The 10,745-nt window shown below is 41.7% G+C and overlaps 1 protein-coding gene across 1 annotated transcript in view; it reads right to left on the bottom strand.

The window, feature by feature from the left end:
- ANTXRL (ANTXR like) overlaps positions 1 to 10,745 on the bottom strand; it is a 60,503-nt gene continuing 49,758 nt past the window's right edge. The window contains exon 18 of the mRNA XM_010305930.2: positions 1 to 3,848. Coding sequence (XP_010304232.2) covers positions 3,618 to 3,848 — 231 coding nt within the window. The 3' untranslated portion in view covers positions 1 to 3,617. The remainder of the gene's footprint in view (positions 3,849 to 10,745) is intronic.

Genomic DNA, 10,745 nt, shown 5'->3' with positions numbered 1-10,745 from the left:
TTGAAATATAAAGCCAGTTAGAGGATTTTGTCCCTTCATTTATTTTGAGCCAGCTCTCAGCTGATAGACACCAGTATTACTGCCTTGATTTGAGTTGGCCTATGTTGATTTACAACAGGTAAGGATCAAGTTCAACAGATGGTAAAATAGCAACCAGTTCTCCCACTGCATTGTTACAGTGCCTAAGATCACTGCAAATGGGTACATTTCTACACAACCAAAAGGTCTTTCTGTAGCCAGTGCAGCATATTCACTGCCCCCACCTTTGCAAAAGCAATTCAGTTCAGGTTCACTTTCTCTTCTTCCCGCTTCACTGGCAAACTAAACCTGCAGTGCTCCCATCACAGAAGCTGCAGCCAAAACTTGAGTTTCACACGAAATGCTTAATTTTATGTTGTGAAAATGCTGGGAACTCCATTTATGCTGAATCTGATTTTCAAATTCACGGTGCTTCCTGCTTTATCATGTACGTATCTGATCACTTGAAAGCCCAAACCCCTCCTTATCCTTGCTGTACTTGCAAGTTATGCAGAAATTGTTAGTACCTGTTATCTCTGTAAGACTAGCTATTCCACCAAAGAAGAATATTCTCCTCAGCTGCAAACAACAGGCATGTTGGATGTATGATTGTGAGGAGCCCTGCCTAAGCCAATACCTCCATTCTCACTGGAAGTGAGTCAAATCCTACCAACATTAACATCAATGAAAATATGCAACAACTTTACCGACACCTCTCAAGATCTGTACAGGTGCAAGACAATAAAAAATCTGGTTCCCAGGCTTTTTCATTAGCTAAAGTTTACTCCTAACCTATGAATTCAACTTTATTAGCGGATACTAATCCTGTAAGCAAGTTTTCCCTTTTATTATTATTATTATATCATTTGTGAGCTCCACCACTGTTTCCATCTCATCACCGCCTGCTGATAAGAGACTTGGCATCTACAGAGCAGTGGTCTGCCCCTCTTCCACAAGCAGCTAAACCTCAAACGCCATGTTTTGTCCTGGTAGGGGAATCGGGTTTATTCCCCTCTGTAATTTCAATTCCTGGTTAGCATTTGTTGGCTAATTATTCTTAGACAGCTAACATGAGAGGCTGTTAGGTTCAACCGTATGTACACAGTACAACTGGCCTTAGACCCAGCACATTTATTTCACATAGGCTTTCATACGACCAAAATAACATCAGCCAATGATCTCTGCTTGTAAAGCACCTTCCCCCTCGACATCTAGGCCCCTACCCCCTTGCTGGAGTCATCCAGTTCCTTTCACTGGTGTCAAAAGTGGAGCTTCACTAGAACTGTGGTGGAAAACTGGACATGTTTTAGTTTCACCTTTCAACTGAAAGAAATGGAGATAAGTAAGTGAAGACTGGGTGTTGCACTGGCTGCAAAAGCCCTTTCCATTCATAGGAGTGCTACTCTCCAAGCAATTTTTGTAAAGGAAGAGAAACCAAACAAAAACCTACACAGTTCCCACATGCAAACACAGACACACACACACACATACACACACACTTCTCTCTCCTCCAAACACAAATCCATTCTTATGGACCAAATTATGCAGACCCTATTCAAGTGACTACAAAGAATAAGGATAGGGTTGACTGCACCCCAATTCTCCTTTCTGATCACAATGAAGTCACAGGTCAGCAAAGTACTTGGACATAAGGATGTTCCTCTTGACCTGCAGGATATTTTAATGCATGCAGAAGTGCTTTGCTGGCTCAGGCCTAAATTAGGAACAGCTCCAAGGCCAGCTGGCATCCATGAGTGTGATTCCACTACTTGCACCAATATACATGAGGTAAGAGCATAACTCAACAGAGCAGAGCAGTGCAAGAGGAGAAAGAGGCTCTGTGGTTCTTCTGAGTTTATCTTTGACAGCCTCAGCTGTATACACACGGCATGTCACAGTGATCAGCATAGACTGATGAGAGCTTGGTATGGTGGTCTGCAAGTGGGACTTCCACTGGAAATAGTAAGCTTGATTTCTATTTGTCCCAGTACAACTTTCTATGCCTGTAACAACTGCATGAAGAGGCCTTAAATCTAGAGTAACTGCACACTACAGTTAGTGTTCTGTCTTGGACTTATGTGCCAATAACTAGTGTGATGTGCTACATACCCACACCTACACACAGATGGAGAGATAGGTATATGCTGTGTCATAATGCAACATAAACATAATTTCTACAGGTAATAACACAGCCAGTGCCAAAGCGAACCAGCGTAGGGATTTGCAGCCACCCCCTCCAATACAATATGATAGGTAGTGGTGGAGAAAAAGCAAGCTCAGATGTTATTTTGATTCACTAGGGAATGATCTGGGCACAACCCACTCAGGTATTGCTTAGTGAACACTATTCATGGGCTGTCCCACAGTCCCGCGTCATAAATTCCCACCTCTGTGTGGGTGTTCACATCACTTTCTGATGACACATGGAATTGAGGTCATGGGTGAGCAATCACAATGTTTGGGAAATACTCTAGCCAAACATTATACGAAAGAGGGATAAAAGCTCATCCTAACACATCATGCCATGCCCCTCAACCACAGGTAGACTGCAAGGTTACATATTAGTGGGATCTGGGCTGTCTAAAGAAAGAACAACTCCTAGAGGAATTCATGTTTGAATCACAAGAGAATCTAGTTCTGCTTGGCAGCAAGATAAAAAAAGAAATTTATCTAATTAAATAGCAATGGAATCGGTCTTTCAATGCTGCTGATATAACTAACACATGCTGTTTGCATATTACAGCATTCATGCTCAAATAGCATGTATATTTGTTCCATTTTGGACTGTGTTTTCTGTAAATGAAAACTAAACACCTAGCCAAAACATTTTTCTCAAAATTCCTCTGAACCTTGTACAAATCTGAACTCAGGTCTTGTTCAAGGTTTGGATTTCTAGAACCAATATCTGGCCTTCAGTGGCTATCCTATGCAACCAAGTCTAAACATATGCAGAGATGGCAGGCTCAAAACTGGTTTTCTTAGGAGGAAAAAATACTGCTCTTCTATGCTAGATTACTGTTGCTAGATTATTGGCACATAGTCCCATCTTACCTCATTGTTATAGTCTTCTTATAAACTTTCACGGAAATTCCACCTGCAGAACCAAAGGCAGAAAGTTATCTTTGCAATTATTGTTCCATATTAACATCTGGATGCAGTACTGTTGGGGGGAAAAAGAAAATTCCTCAATGAACTATGTTTAACCAACTTGCAGGTGGCAGCTATCAAAACAACTGATGCATGTGTACTGGCTAAAGTTATTAACGAATGTTCTGACACACCAAGTCAGACAAATGTCATATGTAAATAGATCTTCAAATGTATACATACAAAAGCTGCTACTGTATCTAGATGATCATTTTGGTTTGTTTCTATACCTCATAGCTCTGAATCTATCCACTGAATGTTTACTCAGCACGTGTGGTATAAATATATTCATATACTAAAATTGACACTTGGCAATTTTTCTTTTTTTTTTTCTTCTTCTTTTTTTGCTGACCAGCAACAAATTGTGATATCTTTAACTGTAAACCAATACTCAATAAATATGCCGTGTTCAGCAAAGGGACATGTTTTGTCGATCAGGGTTTTGCTGCACTCTAAGCCATGGGCTGTGGGGGTGGGCGCGAAGGAGGAGGTCCAGGAGGGGCTCGGGATGGGGGTGGTCCAGGAGGTGGCTGCCTAGAAGGAGGCTGCAGAGACACAGGAGGAGACAAATTCCTTGGAGAGTTGTTGAGAGGAACATTGTCAGGCCGTGGCAACTTCGGTGGTGGGCTGTAAGGGGCAGAGGTTCCATCTGATTTCACCCGAGTGAAGTTTATGCATCTTCCCTAGAGGTAAAGAAAAATTCATTATTCATAAAAAGCAGGTGTTTTGACTCATCAGCAGCTAGCCAAAGGGACTATAAGCAGAGGGGCCAGGCTGCACTTAGAGATCTTCATCTAGTATCATTCACTGGGTCCTAGACATGACATTCCAACTATGCTGTACCAAAGGTCAGCACTAAAAAGCAATGCTTTCCTTGGGTTTCAGAGCTCCTGCCTACACAGAATAGCCTAGGACTGGTTTAAACCAAAAGGGAACCCAATGTGACTTTGCTCACGTGTGCCCTCTGCTCTGCCACCAGAGCTATGCAGAACATGCCTAAAGCCACAAGTCCACCAAAGTCATGCCTGCCTTGGTGAGATCCCTGACTGAGAAAGCTGTGCTTGAAAAAAACTCATAGCAGAAACAGGATTATATCAGAGGAACTACCTTAGCAAAGACACCATCTGTAGCTTTCCTTTTCACAGTGATGCTAGCCTAGCTGGTGCCCATGCTTTGAACACTACACTGGGATAGTATATCTGTCTTCTGTGCTCCTCTGTAGATGTGGCTTCCCTCACAAACACCAACAAGGTGTGGGACTTGCACAAAGGGCTCTCTCCAATGAGTGTGTTTTCAGAATGGATGTGGGATGCAGGCAGGCAGGAGCTGATGTGAGACCTGTGGATGGAGATTTTACAACAGGAGTAGCTTGGGTTTGAAAAAACAGCAACCACTGGGGATGTCCTAGTCAACTAGATGCTAAATGCAAATACATCAGGGTTTCCTTTAGCCAAAACAAAGCTTTATATAGGTTCCCACTAACCAAGTTCCAGACACGAAGAGAGACAGACAGACCCCAAAGACCACCAAGCCTTTCCTGTAGGGAGCAGCCAGAGGCTCCTGGGCACTTCAAAACCTATATGTCAACCTCAGTCAGACACCAAGATCTCTGCTGTCTGCTGTACTTGTTCCTCCCTACAACCCCTAGAAGTTTGGTTACAAACTGCCCTGCTATTTCCACAGAGGCTTTGTGAAATTCTGCAGACACAACCTTGTGTGAGGAGATGCAACACTTGGCATCACTGTCTCCACCTCCTCACCTAGGGATGTGAGAGATGCTTGTACAAGAACCCAGGTGCCACAAGCTTGGCAGAAGCCTGTGCCAGGAAGTCAAAAAGGCCTCTCATCATCATGTGCAAAGGCTGGAGATGAAGAGTGCCTAACAACGCAGGAGTGACACTGCCAACAACCCGTTTACAGGAGCTGGGATGTGGTTTCCAAATGAGTAACTGTGGGCTGGAAAGTACCCATCCCATCAGTGATTAACTCCATTTGCCAGCACCTTTTCCATTGAGCAGCAGGCCTGTTTTGTTCTGTGTAGCAATCATCTTAACAAAAATGCCTCTACAGTTTAGCACGCAGAGGAGAATGTTACCTGTTTCTCTCTTTTCAAGGTAAACACTAGTTGGAGCAAAAGGGAAAAAACACTCTGGTTTGTTTAGAAAATACCTGTCTCAGAAGGCATCTTCCCTCCATTATTTTGAAAGACCCACAGAGCCACGATGCTGATGACAGCCAGTGGTTTAGATTGCAGGCTGGAATGAACAAACCAAATTCGGCTCAAGGTTATGCCAGCATCCCCCAAACAAAATTCAGGAGAAAGACTTCAGATTTAGAAAAGCTTATCTCAGATCTAAGCAGCTGTAGATCATGATCCCCACAGCTACCAATGGCTGCGATAACAGAGAATTACAAGAACTCACACAGTGACAGATTGCTGCTAGCTCAGTGCTGCCTGGCAGGAGGAAACTCTGAAGGTGTTTAGAGAATGGGCTGAGTTTCCATGGCAACCCCACAAATCACAATTTCCCCTGGAATCCAGGCAAAAGCCACCACAGCTGAACCACAACTATCTGTTTTGTTAAGCGACTTCCAATGCCTGCCCCTTCATTCATGAAAAGTATTTCTTTAAAAAGGGAATCACTTAAGTCTATGGCTTCTCTGAAGAAAGGCAAGCAGCGTATCAAGAGAAGCTTGTGTAAGCTCCAGAGAGCTCAGAAAATGATTCAACAAATGTACTAATGCCCAAAGGGTACCACCCTACTGCTTACTTGGACTGGATGGCTCAGGGCTTCAAGAGATCAACTGCAGCCAAGAGTTGTTTGAATAGGCATGTTGTTGCCTGTACACAACACATACTCAGTAGTTCTCAGTCCCAGCTTTCACCATCACAATTCACCACTACACTTAAACAACAGTGTCAATAAGTAGGATAAAATTGCCTTTCTAAAAATGCAGCCTTGTTATAGCAGATGTTACTTATGAACCAGGTTCGAGGAATTAATACACTATGACCAAACCCTTTGCATGGAAGCAAAGGGGAAAAGCCAAGGTCTTGGTTACTTCTGCAACAAAGATAAACCATTGGATCAAAAAAGCCAAGTTGATGCTTTGCTCTACTCCACCACAGAACTCAAGTCCTCATCAGCAGTGAGCAGCCATTATCAGCTATTTGTATTCTGCTGTGCTCCATTGTATTCAGAACACAATTGGAAATTCAGCAATATTTACTGACATGCAATGAACATTACAGGTATTTTTAACAGCAGTACTGCAAATATGTTTAAGAAAACTCAGCCTTGATATTTATAAAGTTAAGAATTTAGAACAGCTAAATAATCATGCGAGACAAAAAAAAAAAAAAGTAAGAGGTATTCAGATAAGATATGCCATATGAGGGAAAAAATTAAGCACAGAACAATCTCCCTCATAGTAAATGCAAAGCTGCAAACCCATTGCTAGTGCTTTTGCCTACAAGCCTTTCCTGCCTCTCTGTTGTGTCTCTCTCCCAAACATCAATTCCAAATATATTCATAGTCTATAATCAAAGGGGATCCCATAAATCTGTTTGCATTACTTTCACTTCAGTTAAAGTGATAGGGGATGTCAAACTGCTGCCAGTTTCTGCCACACTCACTGATTTGTCAGACAGATGGGTAATTTAAAGGCCATGCGCCGCATTGTGTCATGAAAAATACGGTTAGGTTGGGAGAGTCTGACAGATAGAGGCTCAGATGATCGATGTATGTATTGTGACACTTCCTCACAAAAGATTATTGGTTTTAGCCTACAATCTCATATATCAAAGACTTCTGGTGAATACTGGAGCAAATCCTCCTGAGCACTTCAAGCAGCCATTGATAAAACGAGGCCAAACTCTTAGCCAGTGTTAGGTTAACAGATGAAAGGGAAAGGGAGAAACAAATGATAATAAACCATAAGTCACAGTTTGGACTTATCAAGTATATTTTATCAAAGGATTTCTAGATTGAAGAATTAAGCCCTCCACTCGTCACACTTTCCTGAGTGCCACAGCTATTCTACCTAACATGCACATCCCTCTAGGGTTAGTTTATAAAAAAAAATCCATGATGTTTCTCAAATAAACATGCTAACCACAGGATTTTTAATACTCTATGTTTGAAAGGATTAAGTAATTTCCTCTCCAAAGACATACAAAGGCTTTTAAACCATAGAGAACATGGACAGAAATCAGGTATCCTGCACACTCACCTATGCTCTCCCTTCAGAGGGAATTAACAGGGATTAAGAGCCATCACCACCTTAGTAGCAGTAACAGTATTTTTTTTTTTCCAGAAGCACGGTATGCACTAAGTGTTATAGGGAAAGTGTTAGAGTTGCAAGGTGCGGTAATACCCTGATGATCTCGGGCACAACAGCTGTTGGTAGCTGCTTTATTGTTTTCCAGGAAGCAGATGATCTGCGTAAATCCAGTTCTGTCTGGTTTCAGCCCCGCTCCCAGTACAACATCCCTCAGATGGTGCGACCCGCACCGCGTACTGTCATTCAGGCACCAACTGAAGGTCAGCAATGCGCCATATGGAGTTACGCCCTTACTTCAGCTCACATCTGCACCGTCTTCCTAATGCACAATTATTTTGCCTCCCCATATGTCCATCCACTTGTTAGGCTCTTGTTATGCTGCTTGGCAAATTGGCTTTTCAAAGAGTACAAATACTGAAGCAGCGGGATCTGCCCTTGTTCCGACTCCAGCTTTTATCCCAGTGTAACAATCACATGTGCAATTCAGGCACTTTGTATTTCTAGGCAATGCCTCCTCGACCACCTAGGATGCATTTTTTGTGTGTGGTTTGGGGGGTGGGGGGGTGGAGGAAGGGAGGAACCTCTTGAAAGCCACTGCATCTTGTTTCTGGGCTACTTTTATCATAGTACTCAGTACATCATTCTCCAGCGCTTGTTCCCCCAAATCTTTAGCTGCTACTCAGCAAGTTTTCAATGGAAATTAACAACTGTTAAAGGGATCCAGGCAATTCAAAGAGTGCCATGGGCAAGTCTCTTCACCCATGATACTAAGAACACTTCAGCAAAAAGAATTTAAAAAATCTGCCCCATCTGCCAGTAGCCGTCCCTTTTCTCTGTTCATTTTAATGCACGCATTGGTGTTTATTCAACAAAAATCAAATCCAGTTTTATCTCTGTGCATGCCAGAATGTTTGTGTACACAAAAAGTATGTCTGTTTCTTATTTTTAGCTGCATTAGTTGACGTAATAAAAGAGATCCTTCCTGTTACAAATTTTGCTTGAGTTTTCATTCACTCTTGTTTTTGCTTATGGAATCTCAGTGCTGCAATTCTGATTAGGAGAGGGGGGGGTATCTGCCTGAGGAAGAGTTGGCTTCACTTAAATGTTAATTGAAATGTCTTGGTCTTTCACTTTGTATGAATATGATACTTGCCTTTACATTTTAGAACGGATTAAAATAAAATCATTAATTTAAAGTTTGAGCATAGCAATCCAAAACACTAGACCACCAAATTAAAAAAATAAAGTAGCTCCCAGTCACAAGTATTACATTTCGGATGCTGAAATCTGAAATGAACGTAACTTCCTTGGGCTCAAAAGAGTAGTCACTTTCGTCCCTGGTTTTGTTTATGGATGTCACTGGGATGACTCTGCCAGCTTGCCATGGACATCGTTTGTCAGCATGTAGCTTCACTTCCAAAATACCTATCGATGGTTCAGTGTAAAAGTGGAGCTCTAAAACTCAAAAGAATAGATTCAGGTTTTTATGCTACCTACAAAACCACTAGAGCAAGCATCTACAAAAAGTCAGAATCACTTTAGCTGAGTGAAGGTTTTGATGCACACACCCAGAACCCAGAGGGATATATACCTTCAAGATCAGTGACTTTTGCAAAAGTTGAATCTTGGAAAAATTAGAGAACAGGGTAATCCCTGTCCTCTAAAAAAGAACAAAAGCATTCTAGCAGAAACACCTACACTGAGTATCCTAAAACAGCAACAGCATGGGAAACTTGTTTAGCAAACGTATTTATGAATGAGAAAGATTATGGATACAGTAATTTTATAGAGAAAGAACTGAACTGAGGTGGGACAGAGTTCCCACTATTCGAGTTCCCTGGGCAAGTGTCCGGATCAGCAGCTGGCTCCTCAGAAGCCAGGATCTATGCGCATCAGCCTTTGCCAAAAGCTTCCTCACACTGCACTGCTTCGTGCTGACATGTCACGGCTCATTAAAACCTTCATGGATTTCCTGGGAATTGCACTGATTACCCTACAGCACACAGGCTAGAAATTAGTGAGCTGCTGAAACAGTTTGTCATGTAAAACCTAATCCTGGTTTTCAGACATATTCAAGTAACTTTTACTAACTCCTACTCTTACATTTTGGGACTGAGATATTGTTTTCGTGTTGAAGAATAAAGTATCAGAAATGTCAGAGATTCCCATATCAGCAGTTTCGTGGCTGCTCATGCTTTCAGGTCAATAAATATGTAATTTATAATTTCTAATTATATTATTTAACAATTAAATGTTAATCAACACCATTAATTATACTGTGGTTATATCATTAATCATTAACAATTAATTTATTAACTTGTAATTAATTTTTATATGAAGCCATTTTCAGTCATTAGGTCTCAAATCAAAATATTAAATATCATCAACATAAATTATTTGTTTACATGAGAATCTCTTTAAATATTTCCTGTTTATTAAGTCCTTTCTTGTCAATAACAATTTTCATCTATTTGGCAGCTCAACATTGATGCCTAAAATGATAGTAGTCCAAAACTATGAAGAGATAAGAGAAAATGAGGTTGACTGAAGTAAGGTCCAGTAAAGTGGCAGTGTTCAACAATGAGAATAGAATAATTATTTTCTTTAGCACTGCTTTTAAAAAGTAAAATCAGTTCAGCTCTTTCTTTGTCCAGTGCATTATTCGGCCTCTTTATAAGTAAGCTCACGTCACTTCTGCTCCCTCCTTCTGTGATGGAGTTATTGAAGGGGAAGGGAGTCACTGCATTGTGGATTGTGAATCACTCATATTGTAACACTAAGGACCCTATTATGTCCTTAGGTACATCACAAAGTCAAACTGAAAATTACAAAATTATGAATGCAAATGCATGAGGATGACCCAAGCAGCAGCAAACTGTTTACAGCACAGTGTGAGCAAGGTGGTGCTGCCAAGAGGTGTAACCTACTGGGCTCGCTCAATGTGCTTCACACCACAAAAGGAACTAGACTGAGCTTTAAGATGTGGGAGGTAACACAACTTTAAATGAGACACATATCCTGACCCTGGAAGTGACAGTGATGTTTAAAAGCAGCTGAGGCACATGCAGATCCTTCACACAGTCCACAAAGACAACTTACAAGCAACTTCTGTGCCTTTTGTCTTTTTAGCAACCAAACTAAACGACCCACAAGCCCCAGGCACTGGCTCAGTGGGGCAGCACCAGGCAGACAAAGCATAAGGTCAGTCCCTGCTTCAGAAACCCTGATGCCCGAGTCACGAACAAGAAGATAGATGCATACGGGCTGGCAGCAGAGCACACGGTGACAGCAAGACA

Source organism: Balearica regulorum, chromosome 7 (assembly GCF_011004875.1).
Source record: "Balearica regulorum gibbericeps isolate bBalReg1 chromosome 7, bBalReg1.pri, whole genome shotgun sequence".
In the NCBI taxonomy this organism is placed as follows: domain Eukaryota; kingdom Metazoa; phylum Chordata; class Aves; order Gruiformes; family Gruidae; genus Balearica; species Balearica regulorum.
Note: the sequence above shows the minus strand (reverse complement) of the source record. Positions and strands in the feature narration are given on the sequence as shown.